Source organism: Phyllobates terribilis, unplaced genomic scaffold, assembly GCF_046119375.1.
Source record: "Phyllobates terribilis strain yellow unplaced genomic scaffold, ASM4611937v1 Scaffold_5__5_contigs__length_657084704, whole genome shotgun sequence".
NCBI classification, from domain to species: domain Eukaryota; kingdom Metazoa; phylum Chordata; class Amphibia; order Anura; family Dendrobatidae; genus Phyllobates; species Phyllobates terribilis.
The window spans coordinates 142,166,279-142,182,231 of record NW_027362765.1 but is presented as its reverse complement, the minus strand read 5'-3'; the positions used below and the strand labels follow the sequence as shown (position 1 = coordinate 142,182,231).

Sequence of the window (15,953 nt, the reverse complement as noted above, 5' to 3'; positions counted from 1 at the left end):
AGAGGTGACATCCTTTATTGGGGCATTATATGGGGGGGAGAGGTGACGTCCTGCATGGGGCATTATATGGGGGGAGAGATGACATCCTGCATGAGGCATTATATGGGGGGGAGAGGTGACATCCTGCATGGGGCACTATATGGGGGGGAGGTGACATCCTGTATGGGGCATTATATAGGGGGGAGAGGTGACATCTTGCATGGGGCATTATATAGGGAGGGAGGTGACATCCTGTATGGGGCATTATATGGGGGGGTGACATCCTGCATGGGGCATTATATGGGGGGAGAGGTGACATCCTGCATGGGGCATTATATAGGGGGGAAAGGTGACATCCTGCATGGGGCATTATAAGGGGGGGGTGACATCCTGCATGGGGCATTATGTGGGGGGCTAGTATCCTGTATGGAGTGTTATAAGGGGGCCAGTATCCTGTATGGAGCGTTATATGGGGGCCAGTATCCTGTATGGAGCATTATATGGGGACCAGTATCCTGTATGGAGCGTTATATAGGGACCAGTATCCTGTATGGAGCGTTAAATGGGGACTAGTGTTGAGCCACCCCCGTAGTGTTCGAGTTCGGTTCGGTTCGTCGAACACCCGTGTGTTCGCCGAACTGTTCGTCGAACTGTTCGTCGAACACCTTCGAACACCGTTAAAACCAATGGCAGGCAAACAAAAACACATAGAAACACATAGAAAACACCTTCAAAGGTGTCCAAAAGCTGACAAACTGCTCAGAAGACACAACTAACACATGGAAAAGTGACAAGTACATATAGTCATGCGAAAAGAAAAGAGGTGGAGGAGTAAAAGGAGGGGGAGACACAGATATAGGCATGTCATGCCCTTCTAAAATCCAAAAAGTGAGAAGCCGACACGGCCAGTCCGCTCCTGCCCGTGCCACCTCCGTGTCGCCGGGTTTGTGCCAGAGCCGCGGTGAACCCTGATGGCCAGCCCCCCTCTCCCAATACTGGTGCCTGTCCGCTGGTGGGTCGAGCGAGCCCCCCTGTGGTGGAGGCAGCTCTAAGCTTTTTAATTTAAATTGTCTCTCTAATTTGAATGAATACACTTTAAATCCATTTACAAGGATCTATTGGAGGGCAAGTCTCATGCCAGCAGCCGCGTAATTCCAGCTCCAGTAGCGTCCACTAAAGCTGCTGCAGTTAAAAAGCTTTTATAAGGATTGAGCTCGGCTGTCCACCGCAAGGCATCCTACTGCCAGTCCCAGCCCCTATGCCTTGGGGTGCCTCCTGATGCTCTTCACTGAGTATCCCATGGTCCCGAAGCATTTCCTTTGAAAAAATTAAGTGTCTAAACTACAGGTGGTGTAGCTTGCTTAACAGCCGGGATAATCCGCTCACTAGCAGACACTGCTACTAGGCACAAAGTATTTCCTGGGCTAGATGCAGTTAAAAATTTGTAATTAGATACTCTCGTTGGATGCTGAGAAAGCATTCCATAGAGTCTCCTGGCACGCCATATATGATTCTCTTAAAAAGCTTGGGGTAGGGGTCTAGGGGACCCTTTTATAGCCAAAATCACGGCCCTGTATCGCAATACGTCACCTAGGCTGAAGATAAATGGAACTGTAGCACCCTGAGGGCTCGGTTGCTACAGACGTATTGCACCTCACCCAGAGGTGTGATATCTCACTCTCAGGTAAGGATGGAGTGTGGATCAGGACCCGACACCTGCATGCATTACACCACATTGCCGTGGGGCAGGGCGACCAATATGCCCCTGAGATGGGCACGACAGTCCCTGTCCCTGGCTGGAGTGGGGGGAGGGAACACTGAGGAAGGGGAACCCTGTAGTGCAGGAGCAGGGAGGAAGCAGTTCCTGGGTGCATTGAGAAGGGAGTATAAAAGGTGGGCACCATCTTAGTTCAGTGCAGAGAAGTCTGAGCAGAAGTGGCAGGGAGCAGGGGCTCTGCATGAGCTCTGCTCCGGAGGCGGGCCTAGTAACAGAGGCCCAGGCCTGGAAGAGGGAGAAGGAAGGAAGAGGAGCGGAGAAGGCTCCAGGAACGAGGAATGAAGGGATCCCAGGGGTGCGGACGGGCGAGTCGCCACCGCACGCCCGAATCCACCTGCGTGGAGGGGTCAGGCCAAAGGGGGAGACCGGTCCCCGAACTAGTGGAGGCAGGAAACGACCCTCAGCTAGAAACCGGAGGCTCTGACATTTTATGCGGCGCAGCCCCTCGCTACACCCGCTAGGAAGGCACCACATAGGGTCAGGGAAACTGGCGCCAAGTTTACCAAGAGGAGGCCCGAGGCAGCCGGACAGAAGTGTTGGTAAGAAAGGCCAGACAAAGGACACACAAAGGGGGTCCTGTGAAGTGCTCCAAAGTTATCTGGGAGTTGTCTGAGCCCCTCACCTGGTGAGCACAGTACGACGTGGGCAGCCGTTACCTGCAGACGTGGTCTGGATAATAAGAACTGTGAGTAAAGGCCCTGGACTGCATCACTGACTCCGTGTCGTTACTGCTGCTGCCCTGCACCATCACCCCCATCCTCCGCATACACTGCCCTGAGGCTATACTCCTCCCGTGGGGAGTTATGCTACGCTCTGCTGCACCCACAACACCAGCCTCAGTGGTCTGCCCTGTAGCGGCGGTTCACTCTGACCGCAATCCACGGGTGGCGTAGTCGGACATTTAAACATCAAAACCACATAAATAGTTCCGCCACTGGTTTGACCGCCCTGAGCCACGGAACCGGGTCGCCGCCACGAAGACTACAACCACCAGCATCCACCAAAAAGGGTCCGGCTCCGGGTGTCCCAAGGCCCAGGGGGTGCGTCAGAACATTTTCATCACCTTTCACAATCACCAATGGGACAAGGCAGGGATGTCCTCTGTCCCCTCTCTTATACATCCTAGTGACGGAGCACCTGCTCTCATCAATTCGCCATAACCCCAATATTAGGTGGATTGAGGTGGGAGGCACCGAGTACAAGTGCTCTCTATTTGCTGATGATGTCCTAGTATATATCACTCAATCACATATATCCATCCATGCTGTTATGGCTGAAATAGATCACTTTGTTACATGGTAAAATTTTAAAATCAATGCAGCGAAGTCTGAGGCCCTCGATGTCTCCCTCCCCAAATCCACATAGGATTCCATCCAGTCCAACTTTCCCTTTGCCTGGCCCTCACAGGGTATCAAATACTTAGGAATTCCTATTCATAGAGACCTCTCCCATCTATGTTATCTTAATTTTGGGCCCTTTATTGAACAATTCCATACAGACCACGGTTGGCAAGTTAGAAATGTAAGATTCACTACGTGAACCGCTGGTGTTTTGTGGAAAAGCACATGTACACCGCGTTCCAAATTATTATGCAAAAAGTGTTTAGGAGTGATAAGGGAAGAATTTGTTTGTTTGTCAGTTAAACTCATTGATGGTGATGTGTGTCAGGGCTCTTTATATAAGTTTTTGAAGCTGCTTGTGCCTCCAACGTCCCCCGAACAACAAGATGCAGGGTCCTTCAGAGGTTTGCAGCTGTGCATACGCCATCCTGTCGACCTCCTCTATCCACTTCACACAAGCAGAAACGGCTCCAGTGGGCCAAACATTACATGAAGACTGATTTCAAAACTGTTTTGTTCACGGATGAGTGCCGTGCAGCGCTCGATGGTCCAGATGGATGGAGTGGAGGATGGCTGGTTGATGGACACCCCACGCAAACACGGCTACAGCGCCAACAAGGAGGAGGTGGAGTAATGTTTTGGGCTGGAATCATGGGGAGAGAGATTGTCGGCCCCTTTAGGATCCCTGAAGGCGCTAAAGATGAACTCCATAATGTATGTGGATTTTCTCAAACAGCACTTCCTGCCATGGTTCAAGAAGAAGAACCGTGTATTTCACAGCAAGATCATTTTTCTGCATGATAATGCACCATCTCATGCTGCACATAAAACATCTGCATCTCTGGCTGATATGGGCATAAAAGGGGACAAACTTATGGTGTGACCCCCATGCTCCCCTGACCTCTACCCCATTCAGAACCTTTGGAGCATCATTAAAAGGAGTGTCTATGATGGCGGGAGGCAGTTCACATCTAAGCAACAGCTCTGGGAGGGTATTCTGTCCTCATGCAAAACAATTGAAGCAGAAACCATCCAAAACCTGACAAATTCAATGGACGAGAGAGTTCAGAAGCTCCTTTCGAACAAGGGGTCCTATGTGAAAATGTAACATCACCTAGAATAAAGTTTTGAGTTGAAAACTGTTTGATTTCAGTTTCTAACAACCTGCTAATGCTTATAATTTCAAAAATGACCATTTTTTTGGTCTTTATTAAAATGAAAAGGTTGATCGAAAAGTTTGGGGGATCTAAGAGTGTGGCAACCCAGTAGTCATGATTACTTCGAATTCTGACAATATGAGGGTCATGCTGCAGGTAGTGCAGCAAGAAGGCACTTATGTGTCTTGCGCATCTCGGAGCCCCAAAATTATTTTCCGGGCTAGATGCAGCTAAAAATTATTTTTAATTTTAAATCTGGTGGAGCTTATTATAGATGGCCTAATAGGATCAGTGCTGCACACTGCTACAAAGCCCAAATTATTTTCCAGTCAAGATACAGATAAACATGATTAGTAATTTGAAAGCTTAAAACGTTTGGTAGGGTGATTTTAACCAATCATCAAGCTTTTACTCTCCCCAGGATGACACAGGGGTAGAAAAGTCGTTTCGGATCCATGATTTGTTCATCTTTATGAACGTGAGTCTGTCTACATTATCAGTGGAGAGCCGCGTGCGCTTATCTGTCAGCACACCACCAGCAGCGCTGAACACACGTTCAGACAGAACGCTGGCTGCGGGGCATGACAAGATCTCCAAGGCGTAAGTGGCTAGCTCCATTTATCCAGATTGGAAGCCCAAAAAGAGCAAGGGTCCAGTGACACAGTCGTGGCTTCAATGTTTACTTGGAGATACTCCTGTACCATCGTCTCTAGGCGTTGACTATGTGTCAGACTTCTTGTCTCCTGTGGCCTTGCAAAGGATGGGCTAAAAAAGTGGTGAAATGATTCCGCAAAATTGATGTTACCAGCAGATACTGTGGTTCTGTTACGGTTTGAGTACTGAACACTTGACGGTCCCACGGTTGGCAAGTTGGAACTGTGAGATTCACTACGTGCACCACTGGTATTTTGTGGAAAAGCACATGTAAGATTCTGCAACAGTCTCTGCTGATACTCCTGCATGCGTGCATCCCTTTCTATGGCAGGAATAATTTCTGCAAATTTACTTTTGTACCGGGGATCTAACAGTGTGGCAACCCAGTAGTCAGGATTATTTCTAATTCTCACAATTCGAGGGTCATGTTGCAGGTAGTGCAGCAAGAAGGCACTCATGTGTGTTGCGCATCCAGGAGCACCAAGTCCCTGTTGTGTTGGTGGCGAGGTAACAATCATGCTTCCTTCCTCTGTCCTCTCCCCCCAACCTCGCACAACAGAAATGTGATCAAGGTCTCCCTCATCTGATGAGTCTTCCATCAGTTCGTCCTCCACTTCTTCCTGGGCTCCTGCACCTTCCTCACTAGTTTGGCTGCTACCATGCGCCCTGGTAAAACCATCTCCCCCACCCTCACATGCCTGCCGCCTTGGTGCTGCCGACCGTCTGGACCTTGCAGATGTTAGCCCTTCCGCATACAACTCCTCCTCCTCTACTTCCTCCACCTCCTCTTGTGCCACCACCTGACTCCGAATTCTGTTTAACATGTGCTCCAGCATGTAAATCACCGGAATAGTCACGCTGATAATGGCATCGTCAGCACTAAACATCTTCGTCGCCATTTCAAAACTGTGCAGAAGGGTGCATAGGTCCCTGATCTGAGACCACTCCTCCAGCGTGATTTGCCCCACCTCTGAATCTCGTTGGCCCAGGCTATACGTCAGAACGTATTGCACCAGGGCTTGTCGGTGCTGCCACAGTCGCTGCAACATGTGCAGAGTTGAATTCCACCGGGTAGGCACATCGCATTTTAGCCGGTGAAGTGGCAGGCCCAACGACTTCTGTAGAGATGTAAGTCGCTGAGCTGCGGGATGCGAACGGCGGAAGTGAGCACACAGCGACCGTGCCCTCTGCAGAAGGCCATCTAGTCTGGGATAGTGGGCTAAAAATTGCTGGACAACCAGGTTCAACACGTGAGCCATACAAGGCACGTGTGTGACATTGCCCCGGCGAAGGGCCGCACCCAGGTTTGCAGCATTGTCGCACACGGCCTTCCCTGGTTTCAGGTCCAGTGGAGACAACCATTCATGAAATTGGTTCTCCAGAGCTGACCACAACTCCTCAGCTGTGTGACTCACATTTCCCAGACATTTCAATGTAAAAACCGCCTGATGACGTTGAGCCCTACTGCCAGCATAGTAAGGAGGTGTGCAGGATCCCTTCTGCGCAGTTAGAAAGCTTGTGGCATGACCAGACAGGCTTTGGGTGCAGGTGGAAGACCGAGAGGAGGTTGAGGAGGCAGAAGCAGTGGAGGAACTTTGACATAAAGAGGATTGACGCACAACTCGTGGGGACGGCAAGACTTGGACAGCAGCCCCTTGTCCTGCTGTCACCATAGTTACCCAGTGCCCAGTCAGCGACATGTAACGCCCCTGTCCATGCCTACTCGTCCAAGTGTCTGTGGTGAAATGCACCCTGTCACACACAGAGTTTCTCAAAGAAGCGGTGATGTTGTGTGCGACATGCTGGTGGAGCGCAGGCACACCTTTCTTTGAGAAGTAGTGCCGACTGGGCATCTGGTACTGGGGCACTGCGACGGACATAAGGTCTCGAAAATCCTCTGTGTCCACCAGGCGGAAAGGCAGCATTTCTGTAGCCAAGAGCTTGCAGATGGTGAAATTCAACCTCTTAGCTTTCTCATGGCTAGGAGGAAATGGTCTTTTACTTGTCCACATCTCAGGGACCGAGGGCTGGCTATTGTGCTTAGACGGGGTTGATAAGGGTGTCCCCGGCAAACTGCCGGTCTGTGAGGAAGATGCAGGCGGACATGTTAGGTTGCCTTGATCCAAAGGTGGTGCTATCGATGTCGGACAGCGCTCAACACCAGCTGGTGTTACCACCTCCAAAGAAAATGATGACCTGCCAATCACGCTGGCTGTTGCGGGTAAAGAGGTGGCAGGTCTGCGCCCCAAAACAGGTGTGACTGCTGTCCCCCCAGTCACAGAGGATGAAGAGGCCGCGGATGCACAAGATATGGCAGACGGTGGTTGGCCCGGCCGGCTAGGCCGCATTGTAGCACACTGAGCTTCCCACTGCAACTTATGCTTCATGTAAATGTGCCGGTTCATGCATGAAGTACTCAAACTATGTATTTTTTGGCCTCTACTTAGCTTTTGCTGACAAATGTTACAGATAACACGAGTTGGGTCATCTTTATCGATCTGAAAAAATGCCCAGGCTATGCAAGGCTTAGCACCCATGCGACCTGAAGAGCCACCACGACTTGTGGTGAGAGGCAGAGTTGTGTTTGAGGATGCAGTTGTTGACGTGCTTCCAGTACTACGTCTCTGTCCAGGAAGGCGCAACCTGACCTCGTCGTCACTAGCATCTTCCTCCACCTCCTCTGCTGACCTCATCTCTTGGCTGACTGTGGGTTGACAGTAAGTGGGATCTCCGACCTCATCATCATCACCCTGTGCGTTATCACACCCGTCGTCCTCAGAGCCAACCTGTTCCTGCCCTGACAAAAAACTAAAGTTGTCGCTCCAATCAGGTATTTGAGTCTTATCATCGTCTTCCTCATTGTCTCCACCAACAGGAGTTACAGTTTGGGAATGAGGGTCTACATTATGGTCAGAACCTTCTGCGTCTGGTCCTGGATCCGACTCATAAAGATTCTGGGCATCAGTGCAGATCATTTCCTCGTCTGGATTCACAGAAGCGCTGGAGTCGACCTCTGATTCCCAGGCTATAGTATGAGTAAACAGCTCTGCAGACTCAACCATCTGTTCTACCTCATACTCAGACGGGCAGCTGGAGATTTGGGAGCTGTGAGGAAGCAAGTGCGATTTGGGTGACACCTTTGAGGACTGGAGTATTTGTGATGTTGAAGTTGATGTGGAGGAGAGCCCACTTAAAGGAGCACTTGATATCCGTTGAAGCACCTGCTGTTTTTGTGCCTCATCTGGAATTTGTAGCGATTGGCGTGGCCGTAAGAAAGGGATCTTATCACATTGTCCGCTAAAAGAAGTAGACATTTTAGTTTGGCTGGAAGATGGTCTTTCTTCTGCAGATGTTACTGTTGCTTTAACACCTACCCCACGGACACAACCTTTTTTCCCCTTCCCAACACGCCTATTCCCCTTTCCACCAGCAGCAGGCCTTTTTCCACTCATTTTGGTGGTTAACTAATTCACAACTCTGGAGTTGTTTGCACAAAAAAACAATGGATGGTAACCGAGCAGAGCTGAGTGGCCAAACTGTGGTATTAGGCCAAAACTATTGGCTGGGTTAGATGCAGAAAAAAATTATTTTGAATTTGCAACCTGATGGAGGTCAGTATAGATGGACTAATAGAGAAAGTCCGACACACTACTAGAAGGCCAAATATTTTTTCAGAGGTAGATGCAGAAAAAAATATATTCAGTTTGCAACCTGATGGAGGTCAGTATAGATGGATTAATAGAACAAGACCCACACACAGCTAGAAGCCCAATATTTTTTCAGAGGTAGATGCAGAAAAAAATATATTCAGTTTGCAACCTGATGGAGGTCAGTATAGATGGACTAATAGAACAAGTCCCACACACTGCTAGAAGCCCAAATATTTTTTCAGAGGTACTGTAGATGCAGATAAAAATTAGTTTTAATTTGCAACCTGATGGAGGTCAGTATAGATGGACTAATAGAGAAAGTCCGACACACTACTAGAAGGCCAAATATTTTTTCAGAGCTAGATGCAGAAAAAAATTATATTCAGTTTGCAACCTGATGGAGGTCAGTATAGATGGACTAATAGAGAAAGTCCGACACACTACTAGAAGGCCAAATATTTTTTCAGAGGTAGATGCAGAAAAAAATATATTCAGTTTGCAACCTGATGGAGGTCAGTATAGATGGATTAATAGAACAAGACCCACACACAGCTAGAAGCCCAATATTTTTTCAGAGGTAGATGCAGAAAAAAATATATTCAGTTTGCAACCTGATGGAGGTCAGTATAGATGGACTAATAGAACAAGTCCCACACACTGCTAGAAGCCCAAATATTTTTTCAGAGGTACTGTAGATGCAGATAAAAATTAGTTTTAATTTGCAACCTGATGGAGGTCAGTATAGATGGACTAATAGAGAAAGTCCGACACACTACTAGAAGGCCAAATATTTTTTCAGAGGTAGATGCAGAAAAAAATATATTCAGTTTGCAACCTGATGGAGGTCAGTATAGATGGATTAATAGAACAAGACCCACACACAGCTAGAAGCCCAATATTTTTTCAGAGGTAGATGCAGAAAAAACTATATTCAGTTTGCAACCTGATGGAGGTCAGTATAGATGGACTAATAGAACAAGTCCCACACACTGCTAGAAGCCCAAATATTTTTTCAGAGGTACTGTAGATGCAGATAAAAATTAGTTTTAATTTGCAACCTGATGGAGATCAGTATAGATGGACTAATAGAGAAAGTCCGACACACTACTAGAAGGCCAAATATTTTTTCAGAGGTAGATGCAGAAAAAAATATATTCAGCTTGCAACCTGATGGAGGTCAGTATAGATGGATTAATAGAACAAGACCCACACACAGCTAGAAGCCCAATATTTTTTCAGAGGTAGATGCAGAAAAAAATATATTCAGTTTGCAACCTGATGGAGGTCAGTATAGATGGACTAATAGAACAAGTCCCACACACTGCTAGAAGCCCAAATATTTTTTCAGAGGTACTGTAGATGCAGATAAAAATTAGTTTTAATTTGCAACCTGATGGAGGTCAGTATAGATGGACTAATAGAGAAAGTCCGACACACTACTAGAAGGCCAAATATTTTTTCAAAGGTAGATGCAGAAAAAAATATATTCAGTTTGCAACCTGATGGAGGTCAGTATAGATGGATTAATAGAACAAGACCCACACACAGCTAGAAGCCCAATATTTTTTCAGAGGTAGATGCAGAAAAAAATATATTCAGTTTGCAACCTGATGGAGGTCAGTATAGATGGACTAATAGAACAAGTCCCACACACTGCTAGAAGCCCAAATATTTTTTCAGAGGTACTGTAGATGCAGATAAAAATTAGTTTTAATTTGCAACCTGATGGAGGTCAGTATAGATGGACTAATAGAATGATGCTATGCCCAAAAGATTTTACTTCACTAGGTGCAGTAAAAAAATTGGTATTCTATACACAGGTGGTATATCTTGCAACACAGATAGGCTACTCCACTGACTAACACACTCTGCAATAGGCCAAAAAGGATTAGCTTTGCTAGATTCAGCCAAATGCTGTGAAAAAAACTTGCACTGCACTGGCACAGACCTGCCTGGCAAAAACTGATAGGAACTGATGTAACCTAGTCCTGAAAAGGACTACAATTACAATTAGTCTTTACTCCCACAATCTATCTATTTAAGAGCACAGACCTCCCTGATAAAAGTCGTAGGAAATGCTGTAACCTAGTCCTTAAAAGGACTGCAATCACAACTATTCCCTACTCCCAAGCTATCTGTATATTTGTGCGAAAATTGGCTTGAAATTAACAAGGTATAGCGCACACAGCAACAGCGGTGCCGTCTAACACGCAGCTGCAGCAGTGAGAAAATGGTGGCGACGGGGAAAATGGCTTGGTCTTATACGGCAAGGACATGTGACATACACTGCCAATGACACATGCCCTTGCTTGTGTGAAAAAAAGCACTTCGCTCCATGTGTGCACTGCTGATAGGCTGACAGATTGCACCTCCCCACTGTAAATGCGGGAAAGAGAAAAAAAAATGGAGATCTTCATTGTTCCTGCAGAGATCCATCCCCTGCCCCTCCCCCCACCCCGCTGTACACTCAAACTGCGTATTAACATTAATTTTCATCATTACTGAGAAAAAATCCAGTTATGATTTTGGTGCACGAACAGTTATCGAACATAACCTCTAACAGCCGAATTTTTCTCAAATTGTTCGTGTTCGCCGAACGGCTCGAACACCGCCCAAAACAGCTCGAATTTGAGATTGGCGAACAGTTCGAGTAGAACAACGCTCATCTCTAATGGGGACCAGTATCCTGTATGGAGCGTTATATGGGGACCAGTATCCTGTATGGAGCGTTATATGGGGACCAGTGTTCTGCATGGAACAATATATGGCGCCCATACTACTGTATGGAGGAATATACTGTCCGGTCTGCACTGTGTGCTGCGAGGATTCGCCGGTTTCTGAGCTATTGTAGAATTTACAATAGATATCGCTCATGTAATGTAAGAAGTGAAATCTTCGGCATTGTACTATATATATATATATTTCTCTACGGTATCTGTGCATCATGTATCCTGGTATGTGTTAAAGTGGCCCACTGAGACTCTTTCGCCCGGGGCCCAGAAAAACCTGGAGCAGGCCCTGCCGATACCCTTTAACCCTATACAGGGATCTGGTTTTACAACAGGATCCAGTGGATTGCTAACATGAAAAGTCTGCCATCTGGTGTGAACCAGAGGTAGGAATGGTCGCAAGCAGGGTCAGAGCCAAGAGGTCATGTCAGGAACAGAATCATAAAACAAGCAGGTAGTCAAATATCAAGCCTAGGTTAAAAAATGGGAATAATCAGGACAAAACATGTAAGCACTGCACAGAGGTCTGAACCCGGATAGCTGAACCATTGACTGGCAGTGGGAGCTGGCTCTCAGGAGTTTATATGGAACAGCCCCATCCAGTGCTGACAGCAGACAGAAACCAAATCAACAGAATTAACCCCATAGCTTCTGGACTGGCCAGAGCCACAAATCCCAGGAATAAAATAGGATTGATGCTATCAAGCATCACCCGCAACAATGGTGTGGCGCCGCCTAGTGGACGAAGCAGAGACCATCACAGATGTTACGCCAGCACTGCTAGAGGTGATTGACAGGTCTTTCACTATGGGAGAGACCTGTCAATCACCTGTAACTACGGTGCACAAAATTGGCCAGTAATGCTTTTTTAAGTCCCCTTTTTATTAAATTGTAATTGTCTTTTTTAATGGTGATTAAAGCGTTAAGTACCAAATTCTCCCTTGGTACCTCCCATTGAGTTCCTTTGCTTTATGTATAAAAGTGCCTGTTTCTGCCATTTTCCCATAACTCCACCTGATGAAGGCAGCAGACCGCTGCAGAAACGCGTTGTGGGCATTAGAACTTCAATAAAGAGGTTTGTTTTTATCCTTTTCCAGCGCCTTATCTAGTTTCTGACCACTTCAATTTGCACACAAAATTAGCCAGTGGCTGAGCCTTACTAGTCTCGTCTAGCTATGGTCCGCAGCCAAATCTTTAAAGTATATATTTTTTTAAACACCGAAGTGTTTCAGAGAAAAATATACCTGACTGCAATCAATCAGCCAGATTCTATAAAGGGAACCTGCCGTTAGATTTATGCTGCTGGTATTTTGGAACCAAATCCATGCTACTCGAATACAGCCAGATATGTTTTATTCTGAAACGCTGCGGCATTGTAGAGTAAACATACTTTGATAATCTGGCGAAGAAATATGTGGTCTGGTGATTAGTCTGATATGGTGATCGAATGGCTTATCCCCGCCCACTCCAGTTGATTGACGAGTCTCTTCTTATATACATACATAGAATGAGAACTGTACACACATAGGTAGAGACCAGTTCACATTAAAAGAGCTTTTTTGGTCTTTACACTAGCCACTCCACTTAACAGGTAGCAGGAAACCCATTCTGTTTTCACCCTTTCACACCTATATTGGGATCTGATTTTCACCAGGAAGGCCCTTGGGTTGTGTCTACAGAGTAGATGCTTACTTATGAAGTAACTAGGTAGTAGAATACCCTGGAAGACAAGTCAAAACCAGAAGGTCAGGGACACAAAAATCAGCTGGGATTGGCAAGGTCAGAACTAAATCAGTAGAGCAGAACCCGAGACTAAATCAGAAGGTACGAGAAGGGTTCATCAGTCCAACATCAACTCTATAAATCAATCCAAGACTGCCTAAAAAGGAAAAGGTATGTGTTCAGCGCTGCCACCTCTGCCATCAGTGGAGTCAGAGTGGCAACGCCTGACAGTGGAACTAGATGGTGCAGAAATGGAGCAAGGTGAGAATGTTACACTTTCACTTAATCCATAGAGTAGGTCACCTTTGGGGTCATTGACACTGTCATATCAAGGATCTGTGTACTGTAGATCCATAATACAACACCATAAGATATTTGATAATATGTGTCCATTGTGTATCTCCTTATACCCCTGATTTCAAGAAAAAAAAATAAGGCAATTGCATCCAGTGACTCACATGTCTTCTCTGAATGTAGATGTTTTTTTCCTTTTACTTTTGCCTAGTCTGCTCTGAACGTGTTTCCCCATCACTACTCACCTGCCCAGGTGTCTCCACATTTTTTCTTGGAATGTAGAGATAAAAAAAATAAAAAACTGTCTTTCTCCTCTCTCCCTCCTGAACTCACCATCCACTCAGAAATCAACTCAAATCCATATTGGTCAAAGAATAGACTGTCAGCACAGTGAAGTGTCTGGTTACACCTCTTATTACTCTATGGTGGAAGGAGGAGGAGTGAGGAGCAGAGGGAGAAACAAGCAGAGGCTGAAAAAGGCAGAGGGTGTTAAAGTTAAGGGGTGAATTCGTTTATTGCAAAGCTATTGTGTTCAGCCCTGCTGTATAATATCTTCCATGCTGCTACTGCTTCTAGACATGTCTTAAACAGTGAAAGGAGAGCATAAATTCCTCTGTTTCTGTGTACTATATATGGGAGACAACCTAGCATGTAGTTTCCACCCACTAACTCAGGGGAAACTGAAAATTACTGACAGAGTCAGTAAATGAGAAAACTGTTGAAACATTCAGAATGCAAGTCATATAATGGTCAGAAATAATGTTATTCTTCATGTACACACATGACCGCTTATTCTATAAATTCACCTAAAATGACAGGTCATCATTTCATAAAATAACACAGTAAGAGCAAGTATAATAAACATGATCTCCATAAGTGACAGACTAGTACAGAAGGAGAGAGGATACTGCCCTCTATGAATTACAAACTACGGACCAATATGATCATATACAATTTAAGTTAGCAATTTTTTTTTTTTTTTTTTAAAAGGCTGGTTTACCATAAAATTAAGACTTTCTTGTTTTTTAGACTCCGCAGGGGTCAGGAGTAACATAAACAGCCAATGAGTTATTTTCAGGAAGTTATTTAAAGAACAGATGCAGGAGGCAATTCTGCATTGTCTTTTGTGCATTGGATGTCATTGACAGCTGGGCTCTGCAGCTGTGGCTTCACGGTCCTTAACGGTTCAATGATATATCACATATATTGTCTCACAGCAGTTTAATGCAAAATGATAGAATAGAATAAAAGTGTAATGTAAAGCAATTTTGTTGAAGGGTTTTTTATTCTTTTTATTTTTTTTTACATTTACTAATTGCATTATCCTCTTTCTAGATAAGTCTATAATGCAATATTTTCCTTATCCAGAATCTTTTGCGCTGCATACTGCTCTATAATAATCCCCACCAATGCCATAGTGGGTTATTAATCATACTTTTGCTAATGAGAAAGCTTTCTGGTTTTCTGCTTAGGTAATGTCTACAGAGAATGTCACCTCAATGGCAGCTGGGCAGGAAGAGGAGATTATACACAATGTCAGGAAATATTGAAGCAGGAGGTAAGAAAGAAGCCTTGTGTTCACAGTTCATCAATTACATAGATTTTCCATGAATATGAAATGTATGAAAAATCTAGATATGCTGTAATAAAAGATGAAAATTGCACTTAGAATATATGCATATCTTATGTACTCAGTACTGCACATAGCGCCCATTGTATACAATGTTGAGCAGCAGAGATGAGTGGATCGATCTATGGAGGATCAAGTGCTAGTCAAATTTCCTGAAATTTGTGGTTTCACATGAATCCAAACACTGAGATTTGATTTGCAGTTTGCAAAAAAACAAAACTTGCCTGCACCATTTCCTTTACTGTAGAAGCATAAGAGAGCGGGCTTATGTCTCTTTGTGTTGCCGCACAGCTCCCTATAATTCCCCTCAGCTATGACAGCTAGCAGATTATCATATTTTGTACAGTGGTGGTCAGTACCTGGGCCATCATTGTCCATCTCCAGAGTCACTGGTCTCTCTCTCTGTAGAGTGTAAGCTCTTATGATCAGCAGGGTCCTCTCTCTTCTCTAGTGAGTAAGCTTTTATGGTCAACTGGGTCCTCTCTCTTGTCTAGTGAGTAAGCTTTTATGGTCAACGGGGTCTTCTCTCTTCTCTAGTGGGTAAGCTTTCATGCTCAGCGGGTTCCTCTCTCTTCTCTAGTGAGTAAGCTTTTATGGTCAACGGGGTCTTCTCTCTTCCCTAGTGAGTAAGCTCTTATGGTCAGCAGGGTCCTCTCTCTTCTCTAGTGAGTAAGCTTTTATAGTCAGCGGGGTCCTCTCTCTTCTCTAGTGAGCAAGCTTTTATGGTCAACTGGGTCCTCTCTCTTCTCTAGTGAGTAAGCTTCTATGGTCAATGGGGTCCTCTCTCTTCTCTGGTGAGTAAGCTCTTATGGTCAACGGGGTCCTCTGCATTCTCTGTCTCCTTCTCTCTCTGTCTCCTGTAGGGTGTAAGCTCTTATGGTCAGCGGTTTCCTCTCTCCTATAGAGTGTAAGCTCTTATGGTCAGCTGGGTCCCCTCTCTCTCTCTCTCTGACTCCTGTAGAGTGTATGCTCTAATGATCAGTGGGGTCCTCTCTCTCTCCTGTAGAATGTAAGTTCTTAT

General features: G+C 45.7%; 1 protein-coding gene across 3 annotated transcripts in view; it reads left to right on the top strand.

Annotated features, from left to right (window-relative positions):
• The window catches only part of LOC141272416 (corticotropin-releasing factor receptor 1), a 411,824-nt gene that overhangs the window by 345,356 nt on the left and 50,515 nt on the right, over positions 1-15,953 (top strand). For all 3 annotated transcript variants that reach the window (XM_073683122.1, XM_073683121.1, XM_073683120.1), the window contains one exon: positions 14,775-14,860. In XM_073683122.1, coding sequence (XP_073539223.1) covers positions 14,775-14,860 — 86 coding nt within the window. The remainder of the gene's footprint in view (positions 1-14,774; positions 14,861-15,953) is intronic.